This window comes from Budorcas taxicolor, chromosome 9 (assembly GCF_023091745.1).
Source record: "Budorcas taxicolor isolate Tak-1 chromosome 9, Takin1.1, whole genome shotgun sequence".
NCBI lineage: Eukaryota > Metazoa > Chordata > Mammalia > Artiodactyla > Bovidae > Budorcas > Budorcas taxicolor.
Genome location: NC_068918.1, coordinates 15,718,504 through 15,736,854, shown reverse-complemented (window position 1 = coordinate 15,736,854; position 18,351 = coordinate 15,718,504). Strand labels below are relative to the sequence as shown.

The 18,351-nt window shown below is 36.7% G+C and overlaps 1 protein-coding gene across 2 annotated transcripts in view; it reads left to right on the top strand.

Annotated features, from left to right (window-relative positions):
* RSPO3 (R-spondin 3) overlaps window positions 1-16,537 on the top strand; it is a 95,120-nt gene extending 78,583 nt beyond the window's left edge. Inside the window, exons 5-6 of one of the 2 annotated variants that reach the window (XM_052645593.1) lie at window positions 14,280-14,443; window positions 15,859-16,537. In XM_052645593.1, coding sequence (XP_052501553.1) covers window positions 14,280-14,443; window positions 15,859-15,972 — 278 coding nt within the window. In that variant the 3' untranslated portion in view covers window positions 15,973-16,537. Of the gene's footprint in view, window positions 1-14,279; window positions 15,504-15,858 lie in introns of those variants that run through there. The other variant, XM_052645594.1, reaches the window with a different exon arrangement.
* The last annotated feature ends 1,814 nt before the right edge of the window (window positions 16,538-18,351 follow it).

The following is an 18,351-nucleotide window of genomic DNA, read 5'->3' as shown; positions in this document are numbered from 1 at the left end:
GCCTCCCTATGCCTCCAGGTTCTCTGTGCACAGAATTATGCAAATGAATCAGGAACCCACTACTGGAAACCCCAACATTACGCACCCCACCCAAAATAACCCATTCTGTGACTTGTATTTTCTTTTCAAATATTTTTATAGGGAAGCAGATTTAAGGTTGAGTTTCTACAAAGATAAGTCCATCATATTTCAGTTATTACTACTACAAAAAATAGAAATATAATTATATATATATATACACAAAATATAACTACTTTTACAAAAAATAGAAATATAATTCAATATCATCATGTTGTATTACAAAAGGGCCTAGAAATATATAGGTCAGAATTCATTAGATTTTATATATATATATATAATACATATAATGTACACTTAGAAACCCGATCAAAACAATGGAAGGAAATGAACTAGTTAGTCATGAAGAAAGAAGAGGGAAATTGGTCTTCTCATGATAACGTCAACATTAGGAGAGAAAGTCCACGTGTAAAAGAGTATTTGAAGAATGAATATAATTTTTTAAATTTTCCTGCATTAATCAGATGCATATAAGGGCACCATATTCTATTTTCCCTAAAACATTTTGAAAGTTTTCAAAGAAAAAAAGAAAGGGTGCAAGTTAATTTAAGTTTAATTTAGCATATGGAAAATGTTTGATAAAAAAAAAGTCACGTGTAATCTAGCAGAGTCTCTTAATTTTAAAGGTTTGAGTTTCTGAAGGACTCTTTTAATTGGCTAAATCCCCTTTTAGACTTACTGAAAATTAAATTGGAAAACAGGCTTTCTGTCTTGAATTGGTATTTTTAAATCCAGCAGAAAGATAGAACTTTTCCATCTGTAGTGGGAAAGGACCTATAAATAAATATGTGCATATAAATTCATATATATACAAAAACATACACACACATTTGTTGCACATGTGTCTCCCCTCCTGACTCTTTCCACCCTAACATGCATCAGTACAGTGAAAAAGGAAGCACCACGAAAAACTGTAAAGTGAGATGTGGTAAAATATTACTGTGAGTGAGTGAGTTAGTTGTCCAGTCATGTCCAACTGTAGCCCGTCAGGTTCCCCTGTCCATGAGATTCTCTAGGCAAGAATACTGGAGTTGGTTGCCATTTCCTTCTCCAGGGGATCTTCCCAATGCAGTGATCAAACCCAGGTCTCAAATCTTGCTTAATTATTGGACTGATATTTCTAGATGAGTGAATACTCAACTGCTAAAAACTTGAAGAAATTAAATTGTTTGTATTCCATTCAAGTATATGTAACCACTGTTGATGAAATAATTACAAGGTGCTATCTTGTAATTATTGAAAGTGAATGTGAAAATGTGAATGTGAAATGAATGTGAAAAGTATTTCTAATCAAAAACAGATCTTTGCTCCAACAGTGAGAGAAAAAGAACTGAAACAGCTTGCGTTATCTACTAAAGCTGAAATATGCCCCATATGATCTTATTTGCATGAATGAAGAAAATTTATTTCTTACACATTTTAATATAGTAAAGGCTACATGGGATTTTCTCTGTTTTCCAAGCTAGTTAAGAAGTCAAGAGTTTAGCATCAAGTCTATAACAAAAAAGAAAAGTAAAAATATTTGAGGATGTACTGAAAGTGTATTAAAAAATTAGCTTTATGTAAGTAATCAATAAATTTCTGAAAACAGTAAATTATGACTATAAAAGAGTGTGACATCTTTACTAAAAATGTGGAGTAGCACATGCTAAATGAGACACTTGGTAGTTGTTTTTCCCCCTGTGATGTAATTCTGGATTAGAGCTACATTTTTTCCCCCATAGAGCAGTAAAAAGCTTCAAAGGAAGGAAAGAGTGGGATGTGGTAGAATGAGAATTAGACAGCACAGTCAGCTGGTACATAAAATGATGAAAGAGACGAGAATAATATCAACATCTTGTATAATCAATCACTGCAAATGTGTCACCAAGTATGAGGCCATCTCCAACTGTCAATGCAACCGTGTAGACAATCCGGGTAAGGGAGGAAGTACAGCAGAGTCAAACATGCCTATCAACACTTCTTTTTTTGTCTCAGAAGAACAAAATTCTGAGACGAGACAAGTTCTTGGAGCAAATGGAAATTTATCCAAATGAGAATCAAATGATAAATGCCAAGAGAATATTCTTTCTTTGGATTTATTTCAGTTCTTTAATTTAACCAGCTGGAATGAATTTTCAAGTAGCATTCTGTTCAGCCTTTTGAAATGGAGGACTTTCCTGTTAATTGGAAGGTTATATTTCATCAAAGATGAAGACAGTGCTCTTGGCTTAGAGATTCTCTTAAAAAAAAAAAAGCATTTGGTGGATATTTACCATAAAGAGATTTCAGAACCTGTATTTCAAGTATGAAAAACTGAACTGTGAGCCTACACACCTAGCGAAAGAAAAAAAAGAAAATTCAAATACCAGTGTTATCCTAAGCTCTACGCAAAAATGCACTATCACTGTGTTCTCTCTCGAGAGGAATATGCAAGGATGTAAAACAGTTTAAAATATCAAGTGTTAATTTTCAGAATCAAATGTTGATATAACTGAGGTTTCTGATCTTCTAAGGTAAATGAATTGGGTAAGTCAACATATTGAAGCATTTTTCATTGTTACTTTAACATGTTTTATGGGGACTGAGATAACATGATTGTCAACTCAGAAAGATTTAAAGCAAGAAAATGAAAATTCACTAGGAAAAAACATTTTTAAGGCTCAGAGTTTCTAAGCGCCCTACACTTATTTTCAACTTATTGTTGACTAGTAACTTATTAAAATTGTTACATTTAAAATTTTAATTGACACAAATTAAGAAAACTAATTTATCACAAATGTGAAAAAAAATTTAATTAAGTATCATGAAGTATTAAAGAATTAATTGTTCATACTTCTTAAAGGAATCACTCAAAATATAGTCTGGATGATAATTGTGTGTTCTGCTCTAAAATAATTTTGCAAGAAATCCTATCTGTAATACTATCTTACATACTTCAAGTTTGGCAATATGCATATGGTAGGAGCTTTCTAAGAGGCCATTCTACTGGGTGTTTTTTTCATATTTAAATGGCTGCACTCGATTTTTTTTAAGGATGATATGAACAAAAATTGATGAAAACATTCCATAGACTCACATATATTCTCTACCTTGCTATATGAGGTGGTAGGCTACCTAGCAGCCACCACGAGTTGAGGGTGGGCCCTGAGGGAAGCAAGGCAGAGAATGAGCGCTGCAACCAAGAGAAACACATCACTTCATCCCTGAGATAGTCATTAGTACTTTGAGAAGAAGGATCTCAACTGAAAATTTCAGGGAGGACGCTTGACAATGCTACAAGGCAAGCTTCAACAGTTTTTGAAATAGCGGTACTAGCCACATCACTATCTAAATTTCTGAAGATAAACAATATACACATATGCTCATAAATTCACAAACAGCATGTTAAACAATCCAAAACTCATATCCAGAGTCAGTTTTTTCTAAGGAGAGCCGTAATAGTAATTTTACAAACTAGTCGTGAATTTCATGGTAGAAGTAATGAACCAAATTTAATTGATTTCAAACTGAAATTTACCAACACATTCTTTGACAGCAAATGAAAATCGGAATGTTTACGTGCTTATCCAATAGATAAAATTGTATAAGACCCAAGATCTAGTTCTAAACACATTATGCAAACATGCTTAGGTCAAGAAACTTCTGACACATAAATTGTACATGATTTAGTTTTCAAGAATTTTGTCTAACCTAATGTGCTGGGTAGAATTTCAAAGTCAAGTTAAGAAATTTCGCACTAAAAAAAAAAAAAAAAAAAAATTCAATGAAATCACTAATTTCAAATGAACTTTCAAACAAGAGTAGTTGATTCAAAAGAAATCAGCCCACATAAAAGAATATTAAATTTAAAATAGCTATATAATATAAATTGTAATGCCCTGTTATATTGTTTAAATATTGTAAAATAAAATACAGGATACACTTTACTTTTATAATGGGTAAATTGTGCATATTGCAAATAGTAACACATTTGAGGGTGTTTTTTTCTCCTTGTACTTTTTAACTATTTTTAATACTGATGACTTACAACAAGAGAGCATCATAGTATGCACTATTCAGTATCTTTAACAGTCCCTTTTGGACTCTAAGTTAATGCCCCTTTTGAGTGCAAAAATTCTACAGGGTAGTATTCTGAGCAACAGAAGCACTGTGATAGACTGGAGTTACCTTGGGAGAAAGGCATAAGAAAAGTTCAGTTGGAACATGGAGCCAGAATTCAAAATTTCAGACCCTATATCTTCAATGAGTAATGAAACTACTTAAACAACTGAAGGAGAAAAAAAAATCCATAAAGACCTATTGACAACAATCAATAAGAAACATACTTGCTTTGGCAAAAGCAAGTTCATCATGCTAAGGTATTATGAATATATAGATTCTTAAAAGTTGTTAATATTACTATTTATGATATCTGCCATGAAATGAAGTTATTGATAATAGAACTGCCTTCAAACCTCAGTAGGATTTTGAAATTTGAATTCATACAGTTTTTCTTCCTCTTTATCTGATATTAAATGTTAGCTAAATATAAAAATTTCTGCTGAATTCTATCAGAATGTTAAAAGTGTAATAGTAGTTTCAAAGGTCAAATGAAGTTTCTAAGTTACATATGAATGATGAAATATATAAATGATTTCCAAATTACATGTATACAATATGTCACCTCTAAATGATTGTGAGAGGGGTGGAAATAATGAAAATTGACTTGTAGCAATAAAACAGAAGCCTGTAACGCACAGTGTAAATGAACGTGCTGACACAAAACATCTACTGCAAAGTGCTCTTAGGTTCTGAAGAGCAACTGGGTGCTCAGGAAACCGGAATTTCAAGAGGTCAAGGAAGTATGTTCTCATCTTTACAAAACCTCTATGTTTTCTTGTGTTAGTTCACACCTGGACACTGTATTTTCTTTTTTTGTTTCTTTGTCCTCATCAGTTTCAGTGTAAATAAAACAAGAATACAAGGATGTCATGTCACATTGTGTTCTGTCAAAATAGAATGTGAAGGCAGAGAAGCGCAGTGGTTTTCCTCATCTTTTTCCTCATCTCTCCATGGAGGTGATAACAGAACTTATAGACACAGTACTTACTCTTAGGAGTATGGCTGGCACTTGGACATGTTCATTAAATTGTAGTCATCTATCATTACTCTTACTATTTCTAAAAATTGTTATTGTTTTTGTTTAGTTGCTAACTGGTGTTCAACTCTTTGAGACACTGTGGACTGCAGAATGCCAGGCTTCCCTGTCCTTCACTATCTCCCAGAGTTTGACAGTTTTCATGTCCATTGAGTCACTGATGCCATCCAACCATCTCATCCTCTGTCGCCCCCTTCTCTTCCTGCCCTCAGTCTTTCCCAGGATCAGGGTCTTTTAGAAAAAGCAAGGGACTTGCAGAGAAACATCTACTTCTGTTTCATTGACTACGCTAAAGTCTTTGACTGTGTTGATCACAACAAACAGTGGAAAATTCTTCAAGAGATGGGAATACCAAAGCACCTTACCTGCCTCCTGTGAAACTTATATGCAGGTCAAGAAGCAACAGTTAAAACCAGACATGGAACAACAGGCTGGTTCAAAATTGGGAAAGGAGTACATCAAAGCTGTATATTGTCACTCTGCTTATTTAACTTATATGCACAGTGTATCGTGTGAAATGCCAACTGGATGAATCACAAGCTGGAACCAAGATTGCCAGGAGAAATATCAACAACTTCAGACATGTAGATGATACCACTCTAATGGCAGAAAGTGAAGAGGAACTAAAGAGCCCCTTGATGAAGGTGAAAAAGGAGAGTGAAACAGGTGGCTTAAAACTCAACATTCAAAAAACTAAGATCATGGCATCCGGTCCCATCACTTCATGGCAAATAGATAGGCCAAAAGTAGAAAGAGTGGCAGATTGTATTTCTAAAAATAGACAGCCTAAGTCATCTTCATCTTGATTATTACAATAGGATTACTAATTGGGAGTTTAAGGAGCAAAGAGAAGAGAGACATAATTAATCCAGCAGAGGAAAAGATTACAAGAATGGGGAAGATTTTTCTGAAGGTGTGACATGTAAGCACTTAAGTCTGAGTTAGATCCAGGGACACTAGAGAATGCATTCTAGGGAAATGCATCAGTAGGATTTATAAGCATTGTGGGTTATGGTGAGTGCTGTGCAGGGGTGACTGGCAAGAGCAGGATGAGGACTTCAACGTTGATGACTGCGTAAGCAGGGGCCCGGTCACAGAGGATAAGTGCGCTGGGTGCCATGGTAGGAAGCTTGGGTTTATCTTCTTTAACCTCTGAAAATTTACACTCAGTACCTATAGTCAGGACAATCTTGTTTCAGAATCCCCGAAAGAATGGGGCATAAATAGATTTGTTGTTGTTGTTTGGTCATGAAGTCATGCCCCACTCTTTCTGAACCCATGAACTGCAGCACGCCAGGCTCTTCTGCCCTCCTCTATCTCCCAGAGTTTGCTCAAATATCATGTCCGTTGAGTTACTGATGCTATCTATCTCATCCTCTGCCACCTGCTTCTCCTTTTGCCTTCAATCTTTCCCAGCATCAGGGTCTTTTCCAGTGAGTCAGCTCTTCACATCAGGTGGCCAAAGGATTGGAACTTCAGCTTCAGCATCAGTCCTTCTGATGAATCTTTAGGACTGATTTCCTTTAGGATGGACTGGTTTGATCTCCTTGAGGTCCAAGGGACTCTCAAGTCTTCTTTAGCACCATGGTTCAAAAGCATCAGTTCTTTGGCACTCAGCTTTATGGTCCAACTCTCACATCTGTACATGACTACTGCAAAAACCATAGCTGTGGCAGACAGACCTTTGTTGGCAAAGTGATGTCTCGGCTTTCTAAGAGGCTATCTAGGTTCGTCGTAGATTCCCTTCCAAGGAGCAAATGTCTTTCAATTTCATGACTGCAGTCACTATCTGCAGTGATTTTGGAGCCCAAGAAAAAAACATGTCACTGCTTCCACCTTTTCCCTTCTATTTGCCACAAAATGATGGATGCCATCATCTTAGTTTTTTGAATGTTGAGTTCCAAGCCATTTTTTTCACTCTCTTCTTTCACTGTCATCAAGAGGCTGTTTAGTTTCTCTTCATTTTCTTCCATTAACAATGGATGAACACCTCTTATATTAACCCTTTTCATTTGGTAGCCAAAATGTTGTTTCAGTCTTAATATCTTTGCAAACATGGGCTCAAGATAATTTCTCAGATTACAGCATTTAGCAGAGTATGTAATGATACATCAAATTATTTTCCTGTAAATAATTACTCAGAAGCATCTTGGAAATTAAATGGAAATACAATTGAACTAATTCATGTATTAAACAATGGTTGACCATTATACAACTCCAGAGGGTTACGCCAAGTATAATTTATAGTCACCCTCCATATCTGTGGTTCCCCTGCATCTGGGGATTTAACCAACCAGAAGCTGTAGTACTGTAGTATTATTGTTGAAAAATATCCATGTATAAGTCGACTTGTGCAGTTCAAACCTGTGTTCTTCAAGGATCAACTATACAGAGTAGATAAAACAGGTAGCTTAAATTTCCATTTGGAGACATCGTCTGCCTATTTTAAGTATCCATTATACCATATTTGCACTGTATTTGAAATAAATTCCTAGGTTAAAATAATAGAAAGGAAATAAGTATTTCTGTTCTGTTAAACAACAAAAACCCAAGAGGTTTTAATGCATTTCTCAAGTCAGTTCTACTTGGTAAAAATATAGCTGAAAAAGAATTTAGCCTTGCTGACTTTCAGCTCTGTTCTGCACCACTAGGTCAAGCTGTCCTGTGTTTATATAGCCCACAATTCAAAGACCTTTAAATATGTATTTACACAATAGATCATATTTGCTGAAGAAGTCATACTGTAGCAATTTCCCCTCCTTTGCGAAATTTCTTCAGTGATGTCTTCACAAAAAAGGAAAAAATTGGAATTTCATCCTCTATACATAAAATTCAGGTCCAACTCTAGGTCCAAAAATCATCAGATTAACTCCTTTTTCACATTATTTGCGCTCTTTTGAAAGTATAAAGTCTTGGCTTCTCAAATGAATTTCCTTCTATACCCAATCGAATGAATTTCCTTCCATACCAAATTAAGAGAACTACCTAACAATGAATTTCGTACTTTTGATGAGATACTCATTTAACTGGCTTGATCGTAGATTCTGTGATATTTAGTCCTCAGTTCATAGAGTGTGGGATACATTTTTAGCTTTCTGAGAAAACTTAGTCTTGGAAGTTGAGCTACTTAAAGCTCAATAGCTCCCCTTAGTGGTACCTTGCAAGAAATTCACCAAGAAGCAGCTTTTATGACGATCTATACACAGATATTTCTAAACACCCTGAAAATTGTGAACTGATATTCCTAATTTGAGTAATTCTCAATAAACAAATTCTATTTGTGATTCTAGCGAGGACGATTCTTTTGTTTATAACCCTATTACATTTAAAAAGATAACAGCATTTTCTGTGGTTTTTATTTTTACTTGGAACTTAAAGTATGTAATACACAATTTAGGAAATATTATTCAAGACCACTTATTTTGTTCTTTTTTAATGTATTTACTTTTCAGTTCATACTTCTTTTGGAACATATTTTAAAAAGACAATCTGCAACTAATTTTTATCTTGTATATAGGTGCATGTTCCAAATGTACCTAATTAGAAAACTTGGCTTAAAAATTAATAGCTACAGTAAGTCAAAAAAACATACCGGATATCCATGGGGAAGTATAAGAAATTAAATGATCAATGCTGTGATATGAAATAAACTTTTTGAAAGCACATGTTTGAGAACATGGACTTCTTTTGATCTCTAGTTATGGTTCTTAAATGTAGCTGCACAGAAGAATCAACTGGGAATGAACATGTTGTTAATTCCTGGGCACATCATAAAACTACTGACTCATAATCTCCAGGAGTGGCACTAGGAATCTATTTTTCAAAGTCATCTGTGCTTGGAAACCCGGTTTGCAGAAGGCCCTAGGAGATCTTTACATAAGTGACAATACGCTATTGTGTTCATGGGCTTCCCTGGTGTCTCAGACGGTAAAGAATCCACCTGCAATGCGGGAGACCTGGGGTTTGATCCCCGGGTTGGGCAGATCTCCTGGAGGAGGGCATGGAAACCCATTCCAGTATTGTATTTACAGAAAATAACTTCAGAATCTCAAAAATGTCACTGGCCTACTCAATTATAATTTGCAACAAATATTGAATAATATGTGGCTATATGGTCTTCGCAGAGATCTAGGCTAAATTTTAGCTACTCTTCAAAGTCAAGGCTCAAATGGTACATCACCATACTCACTTTATGGGTTCTTATTACTTTTAGAAGTTCCTGAAATAGAAAATAGCCTTTTCTAAACTAGTCACAGAAACACCCACATTCTGCTTTGCTCTTAGATTCTGACCTTGCCCTTCTCCAGTTTTCAGTACCACTGGTCCTCAGAACAAACTCCCAAAATGGCAATCGAGTCCTGTCTGTCGTTCCAGCTTCTCTGGGTAATATACTATATATAGGCTCTGATCAAACCAAGGAAGTCTACTTCAGTTCCCCAGATTCACCGCGTCCTTGCATGCCTGCATGCCATTGACATATTGTTCACTGCCTGCTGTGCCCTTTTTCCCTCATCAGCCTGGCGGACTCTCATTAATTCTTTAAAGCTCAGCTTAAACATCACCCCGTCCGGGGAGTCTTTTTCGATCTCCATTGGCAGAGTTCAATGCTTTCCTTGTTCTGCAATCAATAGATCTTGTGCATGCTACTATTTTTGCATTAGTGTGCGGCTTTATTTATTGTATCTGTCCCCATATCTCACTTGTATCTCCAGGTTTTAACACACTCCTTGGCAGGGATGGAGGCTTAATTCCTGTCTGTGTAATGAGTTAATAACAGTAGCCTTCATTTCTCCCATGATTTATATGTACCATGTACTATGCTAAGTGCTTTACAAGCACCCTTAAAAAGTTCAGCAAGTGGTAATGATTATCCCCATTTTAAATATCAGACAATTAATCCCAAAGATATCAACTTGTCAAAAGTCACACAACTAGCTGGTGGCAGATCTAGAATTTGAACACCATGTTTTTCTGACTAATGTAGTGTTTAATGTTCTTAAATGTTACACTTCTGTGCTAGGACTAATTTCTTTTTGATGGTTTCTATCCAAACCCCGCCCTCATAGCTGGGACATGGAAGCATGATGAAGATTCTTTTAATCACTGGAGCACTCTACAACCCAATTCTGGTGCACGTGGGTGCATGCACACACATAATCAGTGAATGACAGAGCACAAATGTATATGCAAGACTGTGATAACTGGAATGCATAGTTTGCAAAATCACCAAAAAATGTATAAAATAACTCCTGCCCACATCAATGAAAAGTCAGCAGAATAGAAAAAGAAATCTCCTTTAATGAAAACCTGACAGGGTTTCCCAAATTGCATGTGATTTTTAATGGACTAGAGACACTCTTCTGCATTTTTATTTCTTGGACAAGAGGAAAACATATTACTTATGCAAAAGGATAGTTAGCATTTCCAACCACTAACACATGGCCTGTAAAAAATAATAATCTCATTTTTCTATTGTGCAATAGCCCTCTGTTAGGCAACAACAACATACAACATGCTAGTTTCCTGTTACTTTAGTAGAGCCTCCCCTTTCACTCACCACCCAGACTAAATAGTTATTCCTTGGATAATAAAACTCTAATACTGGTTTCAAGCTACTTCCAAGAATGTTTCTGCCTGTGTTAAGAAACAATCATATCAGTTTGCTAATAAGCAGAAATGCACTGTAAGTTGAATACGTTGTCACATGTAGCTAGCAAACATATAAATCAATCCATGACCAAGAAAGAAACTATATATTTTTTATGGTTGGGATCACAGCTGTAAAATGTTGGGCCATCATCAAGAGAACAATGTCAAACGCTGAACTTTTGGATGATTTCCATAAAAATAACATTTTGTTTAGGGTCAGTAGTTTTTATGGAACTTTGGAATGATTTTCACTGACGATATTTTTAGAGATGAACTTGAACACTTCCAAAATGCTCTTCAAATGGAAATATTATGTAATCTAACCTTTTCAGCCATGTTCTTTGGAAAATCAACCACATACCACAAAAACCAGCATCTCTCTCTTTCAGTTTGTACAGATTTATGAAAATTATAGTACACATGCAAGACAATAAATTAGCTTTTCAGTTTTCTCTTAGTTACTAAGTTCATGTCAGCACTGAAAATGTGTAAAGCCAACATGAAAAAAAAGAAAACACCCTGAATTTCTTCTATAGAAATATTATCAATCCAGCAATAGTCTCTTAAGTGAAAAGAATGGTGAAATTCATAAATCTGTATACGACTAGTCAGCCCTAGACGTAATAGTCAACTCTAATATTTTTTGTTCTCTACATATCCCAAATAATTTGCCTGATATTTGATTTACGTGGTCTGAATTCTTGTTTTTGTTTACTCTCCTTCTAAAGTCCAAAATTTGGAGATTTTCATGTTGAGCCCAACAAGGCAAGTTTTCACAACATAACTGGAAGACTTTATAAATATAGTCTCAGACAAAGCTAGTTGTGGCATAAAATCGAAGGAGACTGTGTTGGCTGAGCATACATATACAGTATTAATAATGTTGGTTCCTAGAATTCCATAACCAGAGCTCAAGAAAAGGAAAGCCAAACCACTGAATTCAATATTTGCAGCCTATTTCAGGATGTGAAAATATTTTGGTTCTCCCATGCAAATAATTTCTCGAAAATACTTTTGTTCAAAATGACTTTTTGTAGACTGAAACTAATTTCAGATTCTACATGACTCAGTATGTAGGGATACGCCCAATCAGAATTTCTTCCACACCCAGGTATACTTGGTTCTTAGTTTTCACTTACTGTATCGATTTGAATCAGTAATTTTTCACTGGGATATGTGTGTTAATGGAGATTGCTAAACCATGCCCCCCAAATTACTTTACAGTGTAGGTTGTAAGTGTAAAATGTTAACATAATAATAAAATATAGCTAATATACTAATTTGAAATTTAAAAACAATTCATCTAATGTGGTGCCAGACTCATGCACTTTGATCAAATTGCATGCTGTCATTTCAGTCTTGTCTGACTCTTTGTGACCCTGTGGACCATAGCCTGACAAGGTCCCTCTGTCCATGGGATTCTCCAGGCAAGAATACTGGAGTGGGTTGCCATGCCATCCTCAGAGGATTTTTCTGAGCCAGGGATCAAACCTGCTTCTCTTATGTCTCCTGCATTGGCAGGTGGGTTCTTTACCACTGGCACCACCTGGGAAGCCCATTGATGAAATTACTCTCTCCTAAAACTGCCAACAGTTACCCAAGGCCAATAGAATGAAATTCATTTCTTCGTTCTGGCCCCAATCTTTCTTTCACTATGCTTCCTGCATCAAAACCTTTAAAGTTGTATTGATTCCACTTTTTAAAATGTTTCCACTGTGTATCTGAATAAATCTGTGCTTCAAACCCTGTTCAAGGTCAAGATTCTCATGGAATCCAGTATATTTCAATAAACATCCACTCATTTGGTTAAGAGAGAGAAAGTTCCTGCCCTCATGGCTAATACCATAGGGTTATTAAGTCATAGTCATAGTCAAACATTTCTCTATAGTCCAACTCTCACATCCATACATGACTACTGGAAAAACCATAGCTTTGACTAGATGGACCTTTGTTGGCAAGAAATGTCTCTGCTTTTTAATATGCTGTCTAGGTTGGTCATAACTTTTCTTCCAAGGAGCAAGCGTCTTTTAATTTCGTGGCTGCACTCAGCATCTGCAGTGATTTTGGAGCCCCCCAAAATAAAGTCTCTCTCTGTTTCCATTGTTTCCCCATCTATCTGCCATGAAGTGATGGGACTAGATGTCATCATCTTAGTTTTCTGAATGTTGAGTTTTAAGCCAACATTTTCACTCTCCTCTTTCACTTTCACCAAAAGGCTCTTTAGTTCTTCGATTTCTGTCATAAGGGTGGTGTCATTGCATATCTGAGGTTATTGATATTTCTCCTGGCAATCTTGACTCCAGCTTGTGCTTCATCCAGCCCAGCATTTCTCATGATGTACTCTGCATATGAGTTCAATAAACAGGGTGACAATATACAGCTTTGACTCACTCCTTTCCCAATTTGGAACCAGTCTGTTGTTCCATGTCTGGTTTTAACTGTTGCTTCTTGACTTGGATACAGATTTCTCAGGAGGCAGGTCAGGTGGTCTGGTATTCCCATCTCTTGAAGAATTTTCCACGGTTTGTTGTGATCCACACAGTCAAAGGCTTTGGCGTAGTCAATAAAGCAAAAGTAGATGTTTTTCCTGGAAATTTCTTGCTTTTTCAATGATCCAACGGATGCTGGCAATTTGATCTCTGCCCTTTCTAAATCCAGCTTGAACATCTGGAAGTTCATGGTTCATGTACTGTTGAAGCATGGCTTAGAGAATTTTGAACATTGCTTTGCTAGCGTGTGAGATGAGTGCAACTGTGCAGTAGTTTTAACCTTCTTTGACATTGCCTTTCTTTGGAACAGAATTCAAACAGGTAACTGCTACTTGGAAAATTTTGAAAACAAAATAGAACCTCTTATAGGAGTCAGATAACATATACACATTAGTAAGTTTCTTGAAAGAAGGTATTAATCTCTCAATTTTGTCTGACTCTTTACAACCCCATAGAGTGTAGCCCGCCATGCTCTTCTATCCATGGAATTCTCCAGGCAAGAATACTGGAGTGGGTTGCCATTCCCTTCTCCAGGGGATCTTCCTGACCTAGGGATAGAACCTGGGTCTTCTGCATTGCATGCAGATTCTGTCCCATCTGAGCCACCAGAAATCTATTCAAAAATTTATATTAATTATCCACCAATAGCTATCACGTAAAATTATACTCATACCAAACTGACAGCAATAGAACCTTCTGGAATTCAGAACTATCAAGTATTAATTATGTCATCATATGTGCATGTGTTTCATGTTTGCGTTGCTTTAAGTATAGTACAACAGCCTTCATAAAACTAACTGGATGAATGATTTAAATACGGGATAATTTCGTATCTATGGGCATGGTATGCAGCCTAAGAGAAATTCAACTTGTCTTTAAAAACTTTGAAAAATGAAACTGAACATGACTGAATGCTTTTTAAAAGGTGTCTCCTTTCATTTCAGGAAGAAAAGGAAGGGAGAGAAAGAGAAAAAAACCTAATAAAGAAGAAAGTAAAGATGCAATACCTGATAACAAAGGTCTGGAGCCCAGCAGGGAAACTCCAGAGCAACGAGAAAACAAACAGCAGCAGAAGAAACGAAAGGTCCAAGATAAACAACAGAAATCGGTATCCGTCAGCACTGTACACTAGAGGGTCCCGTGAGATTGTCGTAAACTCGTAATGCTGCTATCTCCACCAGATGCCCAGGACAGGTGCTCTAGCCGTTAGGACCACAAATGGACAACGTGTCAGTTACTGCTCAGTCTAAACAACATTCCAGATAGTCGCTATATTCTTCATACAAGCATAGTTAACAACAAAGAGCCAAAAGTCCAAAGAAGGGATGCTTTTGAATGGTTATCTTACGTGCTTCTGTGCATTTTTAAGAGACAAGGAATTTTGTACATAATCATCAATAGGCTAGAAGCTGTAACAACCTAATGATAACAGCTGGAGAAGCAACACCTTCTCCCTGTAAAGTCATGTTTTCAAGCTATTGCTTAAAGAAGCAAATGACAGTTCTGCAAACTGAAAGATGCTGTGTCCCTTCAGAAGAAACCAGAGATCAGAGGAGAGAAACACCTTTCAAAGGACAGTGTTGTTTTGTCCAGGAAATCTAGGGAGTGCTCAGATATTAGGGCCTGGCATTTGGAATCATAGGAATTATCACCACGGAAACAATTGTTTTAAGCTTGGTTCTCTTGCCCTCATTTGTCCTTCTGCAAGAAGCATGAGAGTGCACATATTTTCAGAATTGATATACTGTATGGGCTTGGAGGAAGGCAAAATGTGGACTAAACCATAGAGCTGGAGATGATTTTTGTGCTTTACAAAACTGTGAAGGGTTGTGATTACCTGGAACAGGTCTCCAGTCTATGTCCGCACTGTGTGGTTCAGCCTCTGCTACCCCTTGGGTTATATGTCTGTAAACATGTACCTGTAACTTACTTCCAAAACAAAATCATACTTATTAGAAGAAAATTCTGATTTCATAGAAAACAAAAACTAGAGCAAGGAAAATATAACATATTTGCAAAGTCATGTGTTTTCTTTCTCTCTCAACTGGGAGGGGGAAAAACAATCTTATTACCTGCTTAATTGTCCACATGGAACTAAAAGGGATACTACTTTCTAACAAAGTGTATCTAATAGGGGGGAGCCACCACAATAAATATATTTGTTGATAGTTTTTAAAGTTTTGTTCATTTTATTGTTTGTTTTATTAAAAAGTTGTTACTCTGAGAGATTCCTGAAATAAGAAAGAGGATTGTGTATCCTATGGAATTCAGAACATATTACATTTCTGTGTTTGCTTTTGGAGTCCAGCCTTATCTGAGCTGATGGAAATTTACTTATAAAGTATTAGAAGATATTTATCCCATTTTTCTTATTGTGATTAAAAAAATTCTAGTTATAGCTACAGGGGCCTCCCTAAATGATTTCATACTCCCCCTTTTTTGCTTCGAAATTTGTATCTTTTCTTGTATGTCGGTTCCTCCGGCGTCTTGAACATTTGGCCTTTTCTTCTGCATGTTTTTCAGTCTCTGGATCTCTTTGGGGAACTGAAGTCACCCTATCTGGAGGCTTCACCAGTATTTCAGAGAGGCCACAGACAGCCTGGGGCAAGAGGAGACAGGTGCCACAGACTCTCATGACCCACCATAACCTTCCTGTTGCAATGGAAGGACACACAGCTACCCGTTCACCAGTCTTCCTAGCCCTCTAAAGAGCACTGCTTTCTGAAGAGCTGGCAGTGAGTCTGGTTTCTAGCTGCCAATTTCTGGTCATTCTTTCTCCACAAACTATACTCTTCATGTGGACCGTTTGCCTTAATTCTCTTTTCCTCTTCCAAGATATAAAATTTCTGAGTGATGTGTTCCTGCTTCTTATTCTGTATTTTCTTTTCTGGTCCACGTGAAATGTGTTATGTATAAAAATAATCCAATCTTCAACTACAAAATTTATGTCACCAAGGAGAAACAAACATTTTCCTTACAGAGTTGTGTTAGGTGGAAGTATAGTCCCATCTTCTAGACCTTAGAGGTGGTTTCTATCACCATCTTTGTCCTCAATCTTACCTAGTCAAGCCTATGTGGCCAAATAATTTTTGTGTACTCTCTGTGTTTATCATTGTCTTCATCCTTTCAACAAGCAATGACTGAGAAGGTCTACACCTGCATATGCAATGCTGAAGAAAGGTGAAATAAACCAGGGCACAACAACTGTGGCAAATGATTATCATGTCTTCCCAGGTGTTTTGACTCCAGACTTTTACTCTGTGGCCCCCAGACAATGGCAGATAATCTGAATCTCTGATGCAGCGCATAATTACACGTAGAATTATTACGAAGGGAAAAAAAAAAAGAAAACCAGCATTATAGTCACATATTGGGTGAAATGGGCTTCCCTGGTGGCTCAGAGGTTAACGCATCTGCCTGCAATGCAGGAGACCTGGGTTCGATCCCTGGGTTGGGAAGATCCCCTGGAGAAGGAAATGGCAACCCACTCCAGTATTCTTGCCTGGAGAATCCCATGGACAGCAGAGCCTCATGGACAGTGGAGCCTGGTGGGCTACAGTCCACGGGGTCGCAAAGAGTCGGACACGACTGAGTGACCTCACTTTCACTTTCATTGGGTGAAATAGAAGTGAAGACAAAGAAAACATCAACTTTAACTGCAGTTCTTAATCCACACGTAATTAGATTTTAAAGCACGTGAAATCATTATCATCTTCAAACTAGCAGCCTACTCAACTTTGGGAAAATCTCCTGCTTGACTTCTGATAAAATTCCTGTATTAGTCACTGAAGGCATTAACTTTCTGCTCTGATTCTGTCTCTAAGATCTGGTAAACTGTTAATGGTGACAGATGGTTGGTAAAGTCTAGATACAAAGAAAATGAAGGGAATGCAGCAATCTGCAGTAAATCTGTGTTTGATCCACACGCCTGTTCTGGTCTCCAAATTCTACTTTATAAGAGAAAGGAGGTCTCTTTTCTATCCAGTCATAGATAGCTGGCACTACTTAACGACCGGCAAACTACTTAACTGCTCCGCGTCCTCATTTCTTATGTGTAGCATGAAAGAGGTGGTCTGGAGATGACCATTGGCAGGAAAGCCTTGTCCTTTGTGTTAGTTCAAGGTGATGTCTCATAACCCCTCATTAGTGACAGTGTCCTTCTGGGTTCCCCAACTTTGCTTTTCCAAAAAGTGGGAATGTACAGGCTCTTAGATGAGAATTAGAAGTTTCACCACTCAATATAATAATTATTCTGTACATAATAAATATCAAGAAAAATAACTAATCCCACAAGCCACACATATAAGTCCATTTTTGTCCTGATTAATATGTGATATTATCCATATAAGTGTGCTTAGTCCTTGAAATTATTACATTAATTTCAAGGAATAAGTAATTCCTTGAAATTGTCACATTAACTTCCAGGAATAAGTAATTCTTTGAAATTATTGCATCAAGGAATTACTTATTCCTGGAAATTAATGTAATAATTTCCAGGAATAAGTATATCTGTAGGATTCAGTGGAAACGAAATGAATATTAGTAACCAAAATGTAAACACAGGTGTTGTCTTGGATTTGTTAAAATTAAGAAATCACATATTCTTGAAATTATGCATTTTTTAAAATAAATGAGCATAAAGACGCTGAGGAACTGACTAGACTCTATCTCAGTCCAGCTGCAACTATTTCTGGGCAAATTAGTGGGAGACAAGGCCTCTTTCTTAAGCTGATATGTTACTTCTTGTAACACAGAGTTAGTCTGGAAGCCAATATAAATTCATCCTCCACTAAAGAATAAGATTACCTAAAGATGGCAGTTGGATCAACTGAGACTTTTTCTGTTGCAAATAATAACATTTCACCGGCTTTTTTAACCTATTTATTTTTAATTAAAGTATAATCGCTAAACAGTATTGTGTTGGTTTTCACCAAACATCAACATGAATCAGCCATAGGTTTCCCCATGTCCCCTCCCACTTGAACGTCCCTCTCACCTCCCTCCCAAACTAGGTTG